This window comes from Artemia franciscana, unplaced genomic scaffold, assembly GCF_032884065.1.
Source record: "Artemia franciscana unplaced genomic scaffold, ASM3288406v1 PGA_scaffold_1186, whole genome shotgun sequence".
Lineage (NCBI taxonomy): Eukaryota > Metazoa > Arthropoda > Branchiopoda > Anostraca > Artemiidae > Artemia > Artemia franciscana.
Window position 1 is genome coordinate 125,168 of NW_027062620.1, and position 20,199 is coordinate 145,366.

Sequence of the window (20,199 nt, forward strand, 5' to 3'; positions counted from 1 at the left end):
TAACTATTTTGTGACTGTTTAATTATAACTTTTTAAATTGAATTTTGTGTCGTTAAAACTCTAATTTGATATGTTCTTTAGATCTTAAAGATAAAGCTAATCCTGTAACCTTTTAGTGAAGAAAGAAATCAAACGTAAGATATGGGCATCAGAGGTTTGCTTACTTTTGTTGAAAGTAAGCCAAACCAGTTCATGGTAGACTATGCATTTCATTCATCCACGATTATAGTCGATGCAAACAATGTTCTTTACAAATTGTATGACACATGCAATGGATCAAATGTAGCTTTCGGTTGTGACTATGATTTAGTCTATTCACATTTTGATGAATTTTGTTCCTTACTTGACTCATGTAACGTGAAACCAATCATGGTTTTTGATGGTGGGCTTGATGTCGATAATAGGAAGGAGATGACACGGGAAATAAGGACTAAAAAGCGAATGACAACGGAAATTTCTTGTAATCCATCTCGTCAAGAACGTCTTAATGTATTACCACTTTTCGGAAAGCACATTTTTACTGCTGCCTGTAAAAAGCATAACTATCAAGTAGTTCAATGCGATTATGAAGCCGATGATGAAATTGCATTGCTATCAAGAATTTTAAATCGCCCTGTTTTTTGAGTGGTGATTCAGATTTTTTCATTTTTGGGACTGAACTTATTATTTATAATCTCCCAAGTGTTTCTTTCTCGTTTATCAAAGTCAATGGCAAACGTGCAATATTCTGTAAGATGTTTTGTACTGATCGGTTCTTGAAAGAATACGGCTCCCTTCCTAGATCCCATTTACCCCTTGTTGGTATTCTTCTTGGCAACGACTATGTACATTTAGAATCCTCCCAAAAACTTTGGTCTGAGAAGGTCGTGTCAAAAGAAAAGGAAATAATGGATACTCATAGAAGAATAAAGAAGGTTACATCCCGGCTTCGAGGACAGACAATCAAATCAGCTTTAGAAGAGGTATGGGTTTTTCTATTTTTAAGTAGGGATACCAATGAGAATTTTTTCCCGACTGAGCGTTGACATCGATTTATGTCTTTAATCCTACTTTCTTCCTCCCTTGGCTACCTCTTAATTTACTTGTCTAGTATGTGATATTTGACCCGTTTAAGCTTAACTTTGGGTTCTTCTCTCTCTCTCTTTCTTTTGTTTATTGTTAATGGTTTTATAGCTTTGTTTTATTGGAAGTATATGAATCAATTAGAGGGGTTTTCATGTAAGGTCAGGTAAGGTCCCTTGCTGTTCAAACAGAAATTTTTAGCCATCAATTTTCCCAGCAATTGCGTTTCCGTCATCCAAGCAAAAACAGTTGATTAAATTTTTAGAGAGTTTGTCTAGCAAACCAAATCGATGTTGAAAAGTTGCATGCACAATATTCAAATCTGGATAATGCAGCAAACAAGGGTATAATATATCTAGGATTTTTATGGGGGAAGGACAACAAGTTTAAAAACTCAAACAAATTCTGTTGATGTACATTTTTGTTATGTTTTTGCATGTCAGACAAAAATTTCGCGAACGAAGGAGGGATCGATCCCAGGTACCTCCATCCCATCCTTAGATACGGCCTTGCTGCTTGAAATTTGAGCACGAAAGTAGCTTTTAATTAAAAGAAATCATTGGTTATAAGAGAAATTATTTGGGGTAAAGTTTTTTTTAACCTTTAAATAGTAAGATACCTTGTTTGGATCCACACAACAAAAGTAAGGAATAATTCTTTCTCTTCTTTAATTAATTGGCTCGATATAACCCTAATTCCTAGCATCAAAGTTTTTCCTATCCAGAGAATTGGAACAATTTGGTATTTAGTTAATTGGCCCTTTTTACCAAGATCAGACTTTCCGGCGTTACTTTATTAATATTTCCAGATTTTCTCTGTATAACAGTTTCTTAGGATATGAGATTAATACAGGGAAAATAATAAGACCAGAAATGGGCAATACGCTAAGAAACAAGCTAATTCTTGCAGAGGGGTGAATAGGCCACTACCTCTAAATTTCCAAAAACAAATTTTTACCAGTAAAAGATATTCTACTTCGTATAGTTAAAACTTAAAAATAATTTTTACTTTCTGTTTTCTAAGAGCAGAAAGCGATTTTCGTTTTTGCTTCGGGATAGGCGAGGAGGGAGTGCCCGCTGTCTTCAATCACTTTTCAAAAAGTATCTATTCATTGCCTCAGCTTAGTCCATCATTCTCAGCCTTGTTCATTTTTCACTATTTTTTTCTTCGATAGTCACCCCCTCTTATAAGGTCTGTGGATTATCGGCAGGGGTTCTAGTTGCAAATTTTAATTAATTAATACCAGACAGTCAAACAGTCATCCCATTTAGCCTATGCCCACTGCTTAAAGTATGGATGTTGAAAGCCGTTGAATGGTTACACTATTTCTCTAGCGGTAATCAATCGCTAAGCATATACCAACAATATAGTCCTATTTCATGCCCATGTTCACCGCTTAAGGCACGGATGTCTTCAAGCCGTGGCTAGTTAGCCCGTTGCTCTAGCGGTAACCCATTGCGACGCACATACCATCACTATGTTCCTCTTTCCTCTTTCATATGGGATTCTTTCAAGTCCACTGTTCATACATCAATTCACCCATCAGTTGCTTAGATAACTCTAATGCAGCAAGTCCAATATAAATAGGTTTATTTAGATTTGTTTTTGGCCTGGCCATTCTGGCTACAGAAAATTTGTCACTAAAGATTATTTTTGATCTAAAGTTATGTTTTTTAACTAATTTTTTTTTGTCTTTGTTCATCAATAGGGATTATTTCAATACTATCTCTTTCTCAAACATTTTCCATGGCTTTTCCAAAACAAGCCTTATTCATGAGTTTAAAAAAAAATCTTTCTCTAAATCGTTTTTCCAGTTATAGTAATTTAGTATTATGATTGACATATGCTTCTAAATAGAGTGACTCAGTAGATGCTAGAATTCCTTATACTTTTTTCAACGCTAGATCATGTTCTAAATAAAATTCAAAATACTTATAATTCACAAGATTTTTTATTTTGTTATTTAAAGTTGTACTTAATTTATATTGAAATTATTCAGAGGGCTAGTGGTAAATCCTTGTGTAAACTTTTTAACTTTCTTGGATATTCTAAATCAGCATCGTAAATGGCTTCTATATTATTGTTATTCATGTGTGACTGAACATAATCTTTTAATTGTTGGTAATAGCCTTAGTTGTTCTCTTCTTTTAGATGGACGGGTATATTAATAAAGTAAAGTTTTTCAGGTACATTTCGTAATATTGCCCAACCTTATGAATTATTCACATTTAAATACATTAAATAATTTGAAGATTGTGTTTGATTAAAGTTTTTTCCTATATTTATTATTTGCTTTAGCATATCTTTTCATGCACTGAGATGCACTTCTTCTTATTCTTTTTTCAATAAAGGTAGACATACCTTCGTCAGTAATAATGGAATTTCAGGCTTAGAGAGCTTATAACAGTGGATCTAGTTTATAATTGTTTAAACATACGTTTTTGAAATTTCCATCGACATTTGATAAAATTAAAACAACAATTTTTAGGTATATTTTAGTGTAAACCAATAGTGTTTTACATTTAAAATATTTGCTCTTATATATCTTCTTTAGAAATATTTTGACTGTCTGAGCAGATCAGTCAGAACAGACAGACAGACAGACAGTCTGTCTGTCTGTTATCCCTTTCTCTATTATCTCTTTGAATTTCTTAAAATTTTGAAATACATCAGAAGTATACTTGAAATTGTTTCTTAAACATTTGCAATTTATTTTACATTTAAATTTAGCTAAATTTTTAGGAAACCTATCTAACGATGAATCTATAAAACGGTGTGAATTTATGAAACGCATTTTGTATTGGGCCTCATTAACAGTTATTGTCTTATAAAATCATATTAAACTCCCTGATGAATCAAAAATACCGTTATACGGTACTAATTCTCTAAGAAATGAATGAGAGTCATATTTTGCGATATTGTGCGTTACAATAGGGATATGTTTAAGAATTCTAAAGTTTTTATTACATTTAGGATGAGTAAATACCCGTATATTAACAGTCATATGGTCGTAATCCAAATGTAAATTATCATCTACCATTTACTTTTCACAAATATGAAACCTTTTAATAGTTGTATTATTTCATTTTTCTCTTACTTGTTCTTGTGTATAACCATGACCTCTCTGTTTACTTTCAAACTTATTAGGTATTTCTTTTACACACTTTTGCTAGGGTAGTTACCAAATGCCCGCAAGTATCTTCAGTAAAATATTCGTAGTATTTATTTTGGGTTGTATCAAAAGAACAACAGACTGGGAATCCATAAGCAAATGGCTTTTGCTCTGCTATTTTAATTGTGTTTTTACCTTTCTTTTGATTAAATTCTTCATAATACGATTCAAACTCAGCTTTAATACAGTAAGGTTCTTTCATTTGTTTAGCTATATTTTGAAGTTCAATTTTAGATCCTGTTTTTGGGATAATGATGTCAGGATCTTGACAGTTATCCTTTATAGAATGTTTTCAAACTTTTGCTCTTCTGTGAAATGTCTTCCACATTAGGTCAAAAGATATATTTTTGATTTATGTTTAGTAATTTTAGGTCTCAATAATATACTTAAATCTTTAAGCAAAACATAATGAATATCAGAATAGCGTAAATTAATCACCTTTGTAAAAGATTTTTCATTGATCTTAGTTTTGGGAATATGAGCATTAACCTTTTATATTCACTTATTTCAAATAAACAAATGTTATTATCATATTTGTTTTCAAATTTATGAATATCTTGAATATCCATTGAAAAATTAGTAATTAGTAATCTCTTAAAAGTTGAATTCGTTTTCATGTTTTGACAGCTTGATAGTCTTTCTACATGATTTTTATCTGGATTAAGATAAGCCTGCATTGACCAAAGAAAGGATTTATTATCATTATTTTTTATATTAATTCAACCTTTTTTATTTTTAAAAAAAGTTCAGATAATGCTTTATAAGTACCTGCCATATAATTTGGTAATCTTGTTATTTGATAATCAATTAGATTGACTTTTTCAAATTGTAAGCCTGATCTGTTCCTTTTCTCTATGACTAGTATGTGTATATTCCTGTGGTTACTATTTAGATGGCTTTGTTCGATTTCAATATTTTTATTAGGAATCCAGGAGTAGCTATGATAATGAATTAAATAAAAAAAACGTTTTTCAACTGCAAGCAAGGAGTGACATTAAAACTTAAAACGAAAAGAAATTATTACATATATTTAAGGGGTTGTCCCCTCCTCAACGCCTCGCTCTTTGCGCTAAAGTTTGACTCTTTGTCACAACTCTACTTTTTAAAACAATAAAAAACTAAAATGGGAATTAAGATGGGAATAATTTAGATGGGAAGCGCGCAGCACCTATAAACTTGATAATAAAACAAATAAAGAATTAACATCGAGGGTAGTCAGTGAAGTTTATAATACAACTAAAATTGTTGTTTTCTTATAGAAATCTGAAAAAGATAAAAGTTTTAGCCAAAACAATATGGTATTTGACCGTTCTAATAGAATTGAAGGGAGAATATAAATATCCACAAGAAAATTTTAAATCTGATTTCAGTGATGCTAATGAAGATTATTCTAAAGTTTATCAACGATTTTGCAGTTAGAATTTAAACAAAAGAAATGTTGATAGTGGAACAATTATAAGTTAGAATGATTTTAAAACAGTATATCCTTTATTTGGTTGTATTGTTTCAACGTATAAATCGAATATTTATCGAAATGGATCAACTGCTGATGTGCAAATTAAGATTTTATTAGACCAATTACCTTCTAATCCTTATAAGATTTACTGCATTATATGTTGAGAAAGAAAAGCAATCATGGAAGTTATTAATCGCAAATTGTGTGTTAATGTATAAATTATTTTCGATTTGGCAGTTTGTTTAATAGCATAATATATAAATAAATGGAGAAACTTTAAAGCGAAATGAAACTGGTAAAAAATATAATCGATATATTAGGAAAGAAGATTTAGATGTTGGAATGGAATACACGATTACAAAAATGAAATGTCTTACAACTAAATATGGAAATAAACTCGATAATACTATTGATTTGAACGTGAAATGGTTGATCTATTTACCCCTAAATATTTTTAGTCTAAAGCAGCTGATCTTGAAAGAAAATTAAAAAATTAGATAAAGATATGATTTTAAAGGTTATTGTAAGAAAAATAACGATAAAATAATTTTTTCATTATTTATATCCAAACTATCCATTAAATATTAAATTACTATATTTTATCCGTAGTATAGGACAATAGAATATAATTAAACTCTTATTTTCCAAGACCTTTTTTGATCTTAAAGCTCAGGATGGGAAATTATAAAGACGTCAAAAGTTTAAAATGGTGTGAACTCAATTGAAAAGGGGGTAAATTGATTAGGGGATCTAGCACCCGTATTCACTTTGTGAAAAATATAAAAATAAGACCAAATATGATTTTCAGGGACGTGTTTTTATGTTGAATGTAGGGATGGAAAATCTTCAAAATGTGTAATAACTGATATTAATATGATGTAAAATGGACTGAAAATTACGTAAATTGATGAGGTATGTGGTTTTGGAACTCCATTTTCCATACTACTAATATCAAAATGTTTTAAAGATGTATTTCAATTTTGGGAGCCTTAATTTTTTATTTTTTTCGAATCGGTAAGGTATTAGCAATGGGAATTTATTTAAAAATCATCCTATTTTTTTTAGATATTATCAACAGTTCCTCGCAGCAAAAAGGAAGAAGTCCGAAAGCTTATAGAATATTCTTTAAGGAGAGATTGGGAGATTCAACACGGGAAAGGACTAAGCCTTGTCACAAAAATACTGGATGAAACAGAACATGATACTTCAATTTATTCGAAAAATAACAATCCTCTTCCTCAGTGGTTTTCTACTGCTTATAGGAATCGTAATTTCCCTTCGTGGATGTTGGAAATTATCTGCTACCACAAATTTCATCATTTGGCTCAGGTAGAAAAAGAAAGCAGGCCTTATAGCCTGTTTAGTGCGATTGACATATTCAGAGCATTTTCAGCAATATTACTAAGTGTGGATTATCCTGATATATCATTGTTAGGCAGTGTCAGTGCAGAAACTATAGGAATTGAACTTGGTGTACGAGTTGGTAGCAAGCTAGAGCAATGGACTGTTCCGTTTTATAGCAATGACAGCCAACGAGTCCCTCAATTAAGAGATATCCCCGAACTATCTTTTCGTGTTCGAATGGCTTTTTTTAACGATGTCTTAAAGATTGATGAAACTAGTAGCGGCATAGTTGATTTATTTCCAGATAATCTCAAATTATTTATTTGCTCGGTAATTTTTTGGTTTCAAGTTTCAAGTCCAACCTTGCAACAATTTCAGTCTAGTGTTAATGTCGTTGATGTTTGGAGCAATTCTTTGTAAAACGGGCTGGGTGCGAAGTGAAAAAAAAAAACAGAATGGCTCAAAGAAAAATCGAAATCAGAAAGTTCAAGTGATGATAGTATTTCTCAACTTTGGTATAATTTATGTACAAATGACTGTCTTGTTGCAAAAGAAAGGCTTCTAGAATTGTTTCAATTTGATCAAACTTTAATAAATTCGAGTTGCTATGACAAAGATACAGTTCACACGTTTGCTGAGTTTCAAATTATATTTTTCTTCGCAACCATTTTAAATCAGCTGCTTCAGTGTCCGTATCCTGAAACTAATATGGCACATTACAATGGGTTATTTCTCTATAACACAGTGAATTTTACATCTAGGATTCCGGATGGGATGCATGAATTAAAAAATGCATATTCAGTACATGCCTTACTAGAAAAGGTTTTTGACACGTTTTCTGTGCTTGCAGTGAACTTGAAAAATTTACCCAATAAATACAAAAAACCTAGGAAAAACAAAGGAAAAATTAGGAAGAACAAGATTATCTTATGTGAACATGAGTATTTTTTTGAAGAAGATGGTGAAATCAAAAGTGATGAAGAAAAACCTGAAGAATTGATTTTACTTGAGAACGGGTTTGCTGGAATTCAGATTTTATTTAGAAAGGTTTATGCAAAAGCTAGAAAGGGAAGAAAAAAAAAGATTAAGAGAAGAAGGATTTTTATTCAATGCTGATTTTTTCCTTTTAAGGCCGCTTGAATTCTTTTTTCAATAAAGGTAGACATACCTTCGTCAGTAATAATGGAATTTAGGCTTAGAGAGCTTATAACAGTGGATCTAGTTTATAATAATATGAAAAAAACTTCGTTTTCTTAAAGAGTTAAAGAGGCTGCGTCCCAAAGTCGAACCTTAAAACGTACAGGAATTAGAAGAGGCAGTTGGGGGGCTGCCGCCCCCCAAACCCCAAGCTTTTAAAGACTCTTTTGTACAGGTTTTTCGTTTTTTTTCTAACCCCCAGCTCTTGGCTTCGGAAAGGCCCTCTTTTAATTAACAAAAAATTGAAATGAATGAATAATGGAATAACTTCGAAAAATGTTAAATACAAGAGGACAGGAGAACCATTGCGCCGAAACTAGTAATTAGTAACAATGAAGTCCCCCCCCCAAAAAAAAACCTGTACAAAAGAGTCTTTAAAAGCTGGGGGTTTGGGGGGCGGCAGCCCCCCAACTGCCTCTTCTAATTCCTGTACGTTTTAAGGTTCGACTTTGGGACGCAGCCTCTTTAACTCTTTAAAAAAACGAAGATTTTTTCATATTATTTCTGTACGTTTTTCTACAATCCATGGTGGATGTAATTTAATAATTCCTGTACTCCTCGTACAGGAATTAGGAGAGGAACCTGGGTGGCTGCCGCCCCCCCCCGCTTTTAAATCATTGTATAAAATAGAAAAAAAAATAGATAGAATGACCGAAATGTTTCTTTTGCTCATAAGAAGCTAATATTCTGTTATCTCTCAAATGATAAGCTGTCCAGGTGTTATCAAAATTTTTTTGATGTTGTGAAAAAAAACCGCCCGTAAGGGACTTGAAGCCTTGACCCGAGAATTAAAAGTCTCACGCTCTACCAACTGAGCTAATAACTTGCATGTGTGTAAATATAACTTCTCAATAGCTTTTAAAAATTTCAAATTAACATGGGCTCTTATGGAGAGAAATCCGTTAATTAAATAGCTAATGGGTGGTTTCTGGAAAACAGGGAAGGAGTTATCGGATCGAGCTGAAATTTCGCGGATAGGCTTCTGGGCCGTAGGGGACCTTTACTTGTGAATTTCAGCCCGATCGGACAACGTTAAAAGGGGTGGGGGGGGGGAGGTTGGAGGGTCGAAACTTTCGGGGGGTTAAGATTTTCCTACGAAACTTTCATGGGCACTTACTCGGAGAATTCCGCATCGAATGAGTCTTCGTACACCCAGATCCGATGTCGGATGTGACCTGTAGGCGTCTAGGAAAAAAAGTAAATGAATTTTAAGTGGCTATGCGTGGTTTCTGGAAAACAGAGAAGGAGTTATCGGATCAAGCTGAAATTTCGCGGATAAGTTCCTGGGCCCTAGGGGACCTTAACTTGTGAATTTCAGCCCAATCGGACAACGTTAAAGGGGGGCTTGGGTTGACAGGTCGAAACTTTCGGCCAGATTTTCCCCATGAAGAAAAAGTTGGAGGGGGATGAAATTTTGCAGGTTTCTTAGTTGGAGCTCGGGCTACGAAATGCATCCCTCCCCATCCGTCTGGATATATCGTTGTTAGGCAGTGACAGTGCAGAAACTATAGGAATTGAACTTGGTGTACGAGTTGGTAGCAAGCTAGAGCAATGGACTGTTCCGTTTTATAACAATGACAGCCAACGAGTCCCTCAATTAAGAGATATCCCCGAACTATCTTTTCGTGTTCGACTGGCTTTTTTTAACGATGTCTTAAAGATTGATGAAACTAGTAGCGGCATAGTTGATTATTTCCAGATAATCTCAAATTATTTATTTGCTCGGTAATTTTTTGGTTTCAAGTTTCAAGTCCAACCTTGCAACAATTTCAAAGTCTAGTGTTAATGTCGTTGATGTTTGAAGCAGTTCTTTGTAAAACGGGCTGGGTACGAAGTGAAAAAAAAAAACAGAATGGCTAAAAGAAAAATCGAAATCAGAAAGTTCAAGTGATGATAGTATTTCTCAACTTTGGTATAATTTATGTACAAATGACTGTCTTGTTGCAAAAGAAGGATTTTTATTCAATGCTGATTTTTTCCTTTTAAGGCCGCTTGAAGTCTTTGACAAAGTATTTAAGATGATGATTTGTATTTTATTTTTTTGGTTGGTAATAATTTCAATAAATGTCTATTGGATATCCTGATTTCTTTTCTTTACATCTCGAAAAGTCAGTAAAGAAAAATGATTGACCTCCTTGATTCAGGAGAAACAGCTCCAACTGTTCTGATAACAAACATCCATAATGTTGTTAAAATTTCAATAAAAAAAATGGGCTATATGGTTCATTTAGACCCCCCCCCCTCCTCTGAGTTTGAATGTACAAGGTAACATTCTACTATAAAAGCAAATGAAATGTTACCAGACAGATACCCAGAAAGTTACAATCTCCGTTGGTTCAATAGCTGAAGGCGGCGATTGTCTAAAGTGTGACAACCAAGTTGTGCTCTATGAGGTGATTTGAGTTGGAACAGATAAAGTTGTCTCTTGAACCAACACTGCTGTCTTCTCATATTAAATATGTCTCTATGAAAATATCTTAGGGATACCAAGGAACTCCTGCAACGGCTCCTTGTCCGATGGATTTGTTCTCAATGGTAGATGCATCTTCACCGTAGAAAGCTTATCCAAAGTAGGGACTAGGTATGGACTAGGTATAGTAGGGGTATGTCCACTCTTTGGTTATATTGCAGATAAAAAAATGAATGTAGATCGGTTTATCAGGGATTATTAGATCATGAATCAGGGATTCATGAGAAAATTGAACAAATTTTGACACTTAAAGTAACTGAGATCATTAATGCCCAACTATCCTTGAAACTCAAACAAATTGAAGGTTCTATTTTAGGTTGTATTGAAAAATTGTTGATGGATCTTAGGTCCCCACTATCGTCGTTAACTGTCGAAGCCTCACCGTTTTGTGCATTTTTTTAGATACGAAGACAAAATTGTGAAAATCTGAATAGGAAAAAGAAATTCCTGTTAAGTTTGACCGATGTGATTAAAGTCGTTTTGTACATAATATCTCGTGCTTAATAACAAAATCTCACAACATTGCTTTATCACCGTCTAGTCTCTAAAATCGACAAACCTAGATAATTTAATTTTATTCAGTTATTTTTGTCTATTAAAATAGTTACTGACACCATGTCAAAAAAATCCCTGTCTGCGGAAAATTTATAGTCAATCGACTCCTTGACAGACAATTATATAAAATCACACAACACACCTCTAAAACGGTATCTGAATGCTCAATCTCCATCAAAAATCAATTCCTTAAATATACCTTAACCTCCATCAAAACAAAAATTAGTTATAATCAAACGAAAATAAACTTCAGTTTCAAAGCCAAAAAACTGCATAGAATCGAAAGAGTTTAATTTAACACAACAGGTTGATTCAATCCTGGGATAGTTTAAGTGAGCTTAAATTGTTTGTACATATAATTTGTTGCATTTACGAATAATAATTAATGTTAATGTAAACTTAATGTTAAAAACTATTTAATTGCAGGGTGACCAATAGCGCTGGTTAAGTAAAGAGTGAAGTGGGCTGAAGTGAAATGCATTATTTTTGTTGTTTTTGTTTCGTTTGTTCTTAGTCACCAAGGCACTTCGTATGGTAGAAATTATCTTAGAAACTTTTTAAAGGGCACATTCGACAGAAAATTTACACTTATAGTGCCTATTTATGGAATCAAAACGAATTGGAGGGTAGAGAGCTCTTCCTCCCGCGTACCTTTTTTCTGCAGAAAAAAAATATGATCAAAATTTTGAGATAGCCATCTCGTTCAATTTAGTTGAAATATTCAGTAACTATCTCTCTGGGTGACCATTATTCACATACAATATTTGTTATTAGAAAAAGGAAGGGGGGCATTTTTGACCTTTTGTTTCCAAACAGGTCAAGGATATTCAGGTCAAGCTTTCAGGGAATGTTTTTATTTTATCGGATTAAGGACGCTTCTTGGCTACTACAGTCTTTTTGTCACCCGCGTAGCGTGTTGCCACAGCCGGGTGGGATCTTTGTGTCCCATAGCACCAGGCTAAGGTAAAGCCCATTGCACTACCTTAAGACAGAAAGGATATTGACGGTAATGTTGAACCAAATCTAAACACACTATGTGCATGTGGGATGTCAAAAGGGGGTATCTTAGAAATGGCTTAGACTATCAAGTTGGAACTTTCAGGGAATGGTGACGGAGAGGATCAATTGACCAAAAGGCAATATATTTATGTTATTACTACAACTTTATTAAACTTACTGCTACTACTATTACTACTACTGTTTCCACCACTACTACAACTCCTTCCATGACAAAAATTTCTATTACGAATATAACTACTAAGGCAGAAAATATTAAGGTGAAAACTAGGTCAAATGTTGAGTAGAAATTTAAACTAAATCAAAACACCACTTGTCCATGCTGGTTTTCAAAAGGGCTTGATGAGGGGGACATTTCTACTGCCCAAAATACAATACATGCATACTACTACAGTTGCAGCTACTACTAATACAACAACTACCACTACTTCTTTTTCTGCTAAAGTCAAGTATATGAAGGTGAAAATGTCAGTGAATAGAGGGGAGGATTGAAGTAAATCAAAACAGGAATTTAGTCTACTTAAAACTAATTTTCAAACTTATACATGTATCCTGTACTTTTAAAACCTCTAAATGTTCTTTCATTTTACTGCTACTTTCATATAGAATGCTTAAATAATCAGTATAATGTAAGTATAGGTGAAGTTATCCTCCTCATTTGATTCCTTGGTCTCTCGCTGCCTTTTCTGTGCTCCTTAAGACAGAGTCGATCAAGATGTCCCATATAAAGTGCAATGGAACCGACCCTGCTTAACTCCTGATCTAATACAAAACCAGCTGCTAGCCTTGTTTCCTACCTTAACCGCAGCAGCAGTTCATCTCTTAAAAATTTGTTTACAGCATCTCTCAGTCAATAACGAATCATCTTACTAAGTTATTTGCTACCTTTAGAGACCAGAATAACGCCTCGATAATTACCAAACTCACTCTTATCACGTTTGTAATACAGTGGTTTAATTAAGGTTTTCCTAAAATTGTTAGGTACTTCTCCTTTTTTTAAAGTCGTGTTCATAATCTTCAGTAACTTATTTCCATCCTTAGAGCAACCATATTTAAGAAACTCATTTATCACAATATCAGGACCTGGAACCTTATTATTTTTTAATCCTTTTAGTACTGTCACTAATTCTTCCTCACAAAACAAATCTTCCTTCACATCGAAGGTATCAAAAACTTTCTCATTTTTCTTTATATCTTTTTCTGCAACTTTATCTGGGTTTGGCATATTCTCAAAATTTCCTACCTTTAATTGGGACAAGTCCCTAGTGACTACTCTCTCTCAATTTATTAACATGCCGGTACAATATTCTAATATTATTCTAGCTGAATCATCCAGATCTTTGGCAATTTTATCCATGGCCTCCATGTTCCACCTCATTAGTTCATAGTGTAATGCTGTCTCCGATTTCTTTACATTTTTCTTGTTGTTTTCGTACATTCTATCCCTCAAATAATTCATGTAAAAGCCCCCTCTCCTCTCTCTTAAACATAAACCTTTTTCACTAATATTCCTTGCTGCAGTCCTAACTCTCTTCCCTAAGTCATAACCTGCAACTTCATAAATTGTTTTTCTAACTTTATTTCATCCATCTCAAATTCTCTTAAATTCATTTTAAATTATGTTAAATTCTGATTCTAATTCTTAAAGTCTTTTAAAGTTAAATTTGTTTCTCTGAAATTCTCATCCTGAGTTTGACCTCATAGCTTCCCGGATGGTAATTACCCCTCCTAAATTTCAGCCTTAAATTAACCCTAGACGCTACTTAATATTTCCAACACTCATATATACCCTTGTATCTTGTCAACTGATCTTGCCAGTCTTCGGTTTACATTAACATAATCAATAAGATTAGCTGTCTCACCATCATGTAAATGTCTTGTTAACTTATTTGTGACTTCACGACCATAACCATATAGTCTACTGGTAGTAACTAGATTGTTATACCTACGAAATTACTGCATTCTGTAGCCATTACTGTTTTTTTCTATCACAGAATTCATCTAGGCTAAGATACCATCTATCCTTATTATTATCGAACTGGATGTTAAATTCTAAAAAAACAATTTATGTGTAAATGGGACCCAGTCTATCTGTTGTTGTAGCTGTAAGTATAAAATTCATACGAGTCACTAACATGTCCATCAGTCGGCTCTAGAGGGGGATATACTTCTATCACTGATATCTTGCATCATGACCCCTACTTCACTATGAGCTGTATGAGCATCTTCAGTATGAATGCCATGAGCATTATTAACTATTAGTGGTAAATGAGTCTACGTACTTTATCCATCCTGCCTGAGTAAATGAATTCTATATCAATTATTTGATTTTCCTACCCCTGGGCTATGAGATTCTGAATCTCCTAATAATTCTAGTTCGTAGCGTCTGAATTTGTTAGTCAAAATTTAGATAGTATAGTTATAGTATATAGATAGTATAGTATAGTATATAGATAGTATAGATAGTATAGTATAGTTATTTTTTGACGTTTAACCTTTGAAGTTACAGTTTTCATATTTTTAAATCATTAATAATGTTGCCAGATGCCATATCCTTACCTTCTTTCTCTTACATTGGTCGCTCCTTTCCCAACAATAAATTATGGGCAAATTTTAAATTTACAACTCTTGCCCCAAGGGATCTGGGGGGGGGGGTCATGTAATTTGACAGACAAGAATTGGACCTTCCAACCATTTTGAACAAAAAGGCTGTCTCAAAATTTTGATCGGAGGTTTTTTAGGGAAGTGTGCTAAATAGGAAGCGGGATATAGGCTGGTTGCCTTCAAATCACTTTAGGCTCTTAAAACATGCACTAGAACTCTAAATTTCTAATCAAAAGAGACCCATATGAAGTCTTAATGACAACAGCATGTATACAAACTGGGATTGAAAAAAACAATAATACATAGAGCCCAATTCTTCCTTTGCATAGGTAGCGCTATTGCGCTGCCTATCAAATAACTTAAAGAAAGGAATGATCATGGATTGTCAGTTTAATGAACGTATACTGATATTTATTCCTTGAAGTCCTAGCGACTTTTTATTCATTAAAGTCAAAAAATTAAAACATTTTACATTTACTTTGTTTTCAGTAAAATGCAAATTATGCTCTGGTCTTGAGAAGGCATGGGGATTGTCAGTCCTAATCCTATTAGTTGTTGCTCGTTTTGAGTTTGACTCAGCAACATATTGTAATTTCTGTTCGTTTTGGGTTTAATATACTAATTAATGGGGATTCGTGATAATTTTGCGCTTGGAAGATTATTTGACTTTATTTCTGCTCATTTTTGGTTATATGGGACTCTTTTATTTTGTTATTTATTTTGTTTGGAAAAGTATTTAAATTAATATCTGTTCGTTTTTACGAACAGAATCAATGAATATAAAATTTAACACAGGGGATATTTTCCTGGGGGGGGGGGTTATTTTCCTCGGTGGGTATTCTCTGGGGGGGGGGGGGTATTTTCCGGGGGTTAACGCCAGGGGAGTAAACGCCTAGAACCAATACGCTTAACAAAATGGCTATCCCAAAATGTTGATTGAATATGAAACTCATGAAACTCAGACCACATGATGAAACTCAGACCATGAAACTCAGAAACTGATGAAACTCAGACCACAATGGATGTTTAAATGTGCACCGTACAAGATTTTACGTTTCTCACGAATTTATCACTGTGTAATAATGTTGTTTTTAACTATTACGATGACCAAAATAATTTGCCCACCAGCCCCTTAGCTAGCCCCGATAGCCCTTTAAACCAAATTAACTGTGAATATCTCGACACTTTTGATTTTGTAAAAAATGTGAAACCTAAGCTAATGGAAGAGACCAAACTTAATGTAATTTGCTTTAACATCAGAAGTATACGGGATAAGTGGGCTAATTTTAAAGACTTAGTTTTAATTAATGGTTACTGCCCTTTCGACGTAATTGGAATAACGGAAACATGGCTTTCAGAAATTGATGATAAGAATGAATTTTCCCTCCCTGGTTTTCAAGCTATTCATATTGAAAGAAAATTAACCAAGTCCTCTGGCGGCATTTCTCTTTACATCCGGTCAAGTCTGAAATTCACCAGGCTATTAGACTGTGAATCCTTATTCTCGCAACCTATAAATAATAGATGCATTTATTCAATAATCGTAGACATAAGTGTTGTCGAGAATTCTCTTATTTTTTCATTATTTTATAAACCCCCCTCATTTCCGACCCCTTTCTTTTGTAACCTATTTGATGATTTTTCTAGTTTTATTAATTTACCACAAAAGAAGGCAATAGTTTTTGGGGACTTCAATTGTAATTTACTAAATGTTAGCAATAATAATGATTGTGATACCTTTTTTGAAACATTCACCTCAAGTGGTCTTCTTCCCACAATCCTTTTTCCTACTAGAGTTGATCCTGTGAGGTCTACAGCTACTGTAATTGACAACATTTTTGTATCCACTTCCCTGGGAAACCACCTGTCCTCCAAAATAATATTTTCTGACCTGTCAGATCACTTTCCAATCTATCTCTCGCTACCCTCCCTACCAACTACTCAGCCCTCTAGAACTAAAACCCCTACGTATAATAGAATATATAATACTGTGAATATGAACAGGTTCACGGATCGTTTGAAATCCTTTGACTGGTCCAAGGTTTTGGATTGTCAGGATGTTAATTCAGCCACAAATGGTTTTACACAAGGACTGAGTGATCTTATCAGTTCAACCTTTCCAGTTCGTAAATCAAACCGAAAAACTAGCCATATACGCCCCTGGATGTCAAATAGCCTGATAATCTCTTCATATCGAAAAAATGACCTATATAAGTTAGCTTGCAAAACCAGTAACGTTATTGACCTGACTAATTATAAAAAATACAAAAATTTATATACCAAACTTGTCCGGGAAGCAAAAAAAATTATTATTATTCGAAAATCTCTCATTGCAAAGGGAACTTGCAAAAAATTTTGTCAACAATAAATGAAATTCTTTCAAAAAAAAGAAGTTCAAGATCTGTACCTCTTAACCTTAAGGACATCAGTGGCAGATTAATTGACCCAAGTTCAGTACCGGATGCTTTTAATAATTATTTCACTAATATTCCAAATGCTAACTCCTGTTCCTTCTCCCAGTCAGTTCAACCTAGCAAGAATCCTGGATCTATGTTTTTCTCTCCAACTGATCGTAAAGAGGTGTTTCAAGTTATCAATTGTCTCTCTAATAGTAGTACACCTGACTTCTTTGGCATAAGTAATAAGCTTCTTAGGACCGTATCTTCCTATGTTTGTGAACCCATTGTGCACATAGCAAACCTGTCTATGACCAATGGAGTCTTCCCAGAAATATTTAAATCAGCAATTGTTATCCCGATTCATAAAAAAGGCGATCCGTCTGAGATAAGTAATTATCGTCCAATCTCACTTCTCCCAGTTATATCTAAAGTGCTCGAGAGAATTATATTCCGACGTCTTTCTCCCTTTTTATTTGGGATTCATTCTTCAGATTCGTTGATTTCTCCTCATCAATATGGCTTCCGTTCCAAATTTTCAACTGCTCATGCACTAATAGACGCCACACAGTTTATACGTTCCCAACTTGACCTTAAAAATACTGTATTGGGCTTATTTCTGGACTTTTCTAAGGCCTTTGATATGGTTGATCACAGTGTTCTATTAAGTAAACTCAACAACTTAGGGATTCGTGGAGTTCCTTTCTCATGGTTTGGCTCTTATCTCTCTGGTAGAGTACAGAGTGTGAGTCTGGGCGGGTTGACTTCACATCCCCTACCTGTCCGAAGGGGCGTCCCACAAGGCTCTGTTCTTGGTCCAATACTTTTTCTCCTTTATATTAATGATTTGGTTACGGACCTGGGTCCATCAGTGCACCCAGTACTTTTCGCTGACGATAGCAACTTTTTCATCACCGGTCCTAATTTACCATCCGTTGTCGCCTCTACTCAAACCCTTCTGAATAGAGTAGAGGAGTGGTGTCTAGTTAACTGCATGACCATTAACATCAAGAAAAGTCAGGTTGTATTATTTCGAACCCCTTACAAAAAAAATGAACCTCAGCAAGCACTTGGCCTAAAATATTCTACCAATCTCCTCCCACAGGTCGAAGTTGCCAAGTTTCTTGGTGTTCACATAGACTCCTCCCTATCATTTGCAACACACGTGTCCTACATCAGAGCCATAATTTTGCGACAGGTAAGTATGATTAATCGTGCGAATTATTTTCTTCCTCCCGATATCCTTGTCACCCTTTATTACTCTTTTATTTACCCATATATCTCATACTGTGGATCTGTTTGGGGCAACACTTTTCCTTCAGTTACCAATAAATTAAAATCTGCCCAAAACCGTGCCATCAAAGCAGTTTTTCGGCTGCCCCGACTATATCCCACCCAGGACTTGTACTCCGATTTTGGTATTATCCCTTTTGAACAAATCATCAAAAAATTAAATCTATACCTTGCATACTCCGCTTACCATAAAAATCTTCCTCCTCAATTATTATCTTATTTTAATATTAATAATTCTGAAGGCCTCTGTCTCCGTTCATCCAACCGTTCCTTCATTGTCCCCAAGTTTGTCTCTAGTTCCGCCCAGCGATCCCCCATTTATAAATCTATACTTCAATGGAATATAATACCCTCCAGTGTCGAGCTATCCACAAGTTTTCGCACGCTGTATAGCAATGTACTAAAATTTTGATATTATAACTCTCTAAATTCTTATTCAATTTGCTTTAGTTACTCATGTTTTCTCTTTTTTTTTCTTTTTTTTTCTCTCTTCTTCATTTTCAATTTTTTGTGGTTATGGTCCTCAACAAGTTCGCTTCCAGGATCTTTATTATTATTGGTGTTATATTGTAGTTTTATTTGAATAAATTGAAATTGAATTGAAATTGAATATATTGGATGAAATAATGGGCATGAGGGGCCCTACAATCACTTATTAAATATTAAAAATGTCACTAGAACTTCCAATTGAATGAGTCCCTTTCGAAGTTTCTACGACAACTCCTTTTAAACGGAGTTCACTGGTCAGAAAGAATAAAAGAAATAAAAATAAATAAATAATACATTGTTCCCACATTGCTCTTTACTTAGGTAGTGATACGCTACCAATGATAACACAAATGTATAAGTAATTGGGCCATTCCTAAGCTTACAGCCCTTATCTCAGAGGAATTAAGACACAGGAGTGGGATGGGTCGCCCTTAAATTGCTTTTGACTCTCTAAATGGGCCCTAGCACCTTCATTTTCAAATCTATCGTATCCCCTTCAAATTTTTTATGATTATTCATTCGATGAAAAATTGCCAGAAAAAACTGTATGGAAGACACCTTTTTTATTTTTTTATTTATTTATTTTTTTTTATCTTTTTTTTTACTAACTCAGCACTATTGTGTTCACAATGTTCCAAAACATAAACGCTTTATTCTGTATTTTTTTTTCTCGTTTTATTCATTGTTAAAACCCAAAAACTCCCCCACCCCCAAAAACAAACATTTTGGTCAGAAGCAACTCTGATGCCATGTAACATTGTTGCTTCATGTACCTTTTTGGTATGAATAGCGTAATGAGTTTCAGAAACTAAGGTACTTACTTGTTCTACCGACCACACTCAAGATTGCACAAACTCAATATTGTTTGCATAGATGATTACTCTTAACGGGACATGGGGCGCCAGCTCCCTCTGGCTGAATGACGCTGCCTTATATTTTTTTATTTTTGTTTTGAGATTTCTATTATACAGAATTGGAAGTGTCAATCGGACAAGGTAAGCTCCCCCCCCCCTAAAATTCAGCTTAAGAGCGCTCATGTTTGCATTAAAGAGCTTAGTAATTTTAAAAACTTTTACTGCTCATTATTTATCTATTTCAAATCCCTAATGTAGACAAAATGGCCATATTACAAATTATAAAGATC

The 20,199-nt window shown here is 34.1% G+C and overlaps 1 protein-coding gene across 1 annotated transcript; it reads left to right on the top strand.

The window, feature by feature from the left end:
• The first annotated feature begins 287 nt into the window (after window positions 1-287).
• On the top strand, window positions 288-7,454 carry LOC136041273 (uncharacterized). The gene is made up of 2 exons (XM_065725878.1): window positions 288-962; window positions 6,756-7,454. The coding sequence occupies exons 1-2, from the start codon at window positions 735-737 to the stop codon at window positions 7,452-7,454; spliced, it is 927 nt and encodes a 308-aa protein (XP_065581950.1). The 5' UTR covers window positions 288-734.
• Window positions 7,455-20,199: the final 12,745 nt, after the last annotated feature.

Coding starts and splice junctions, on each gene's coding strand:
- LOC136041273 (XM_065725878.1), top strand. CDS start 735: ATGTTTTGTACTGATCGGTTCTTGAAAGAATACGGCTCCCTTCCTAGA. Junction 963..6,755: donor TCAAATCAGCTTTAGAAGAG/GTATGGGTTTTT, acceptor TATTTTTTTTAG/ATATTATCAACAGTTCCTCG.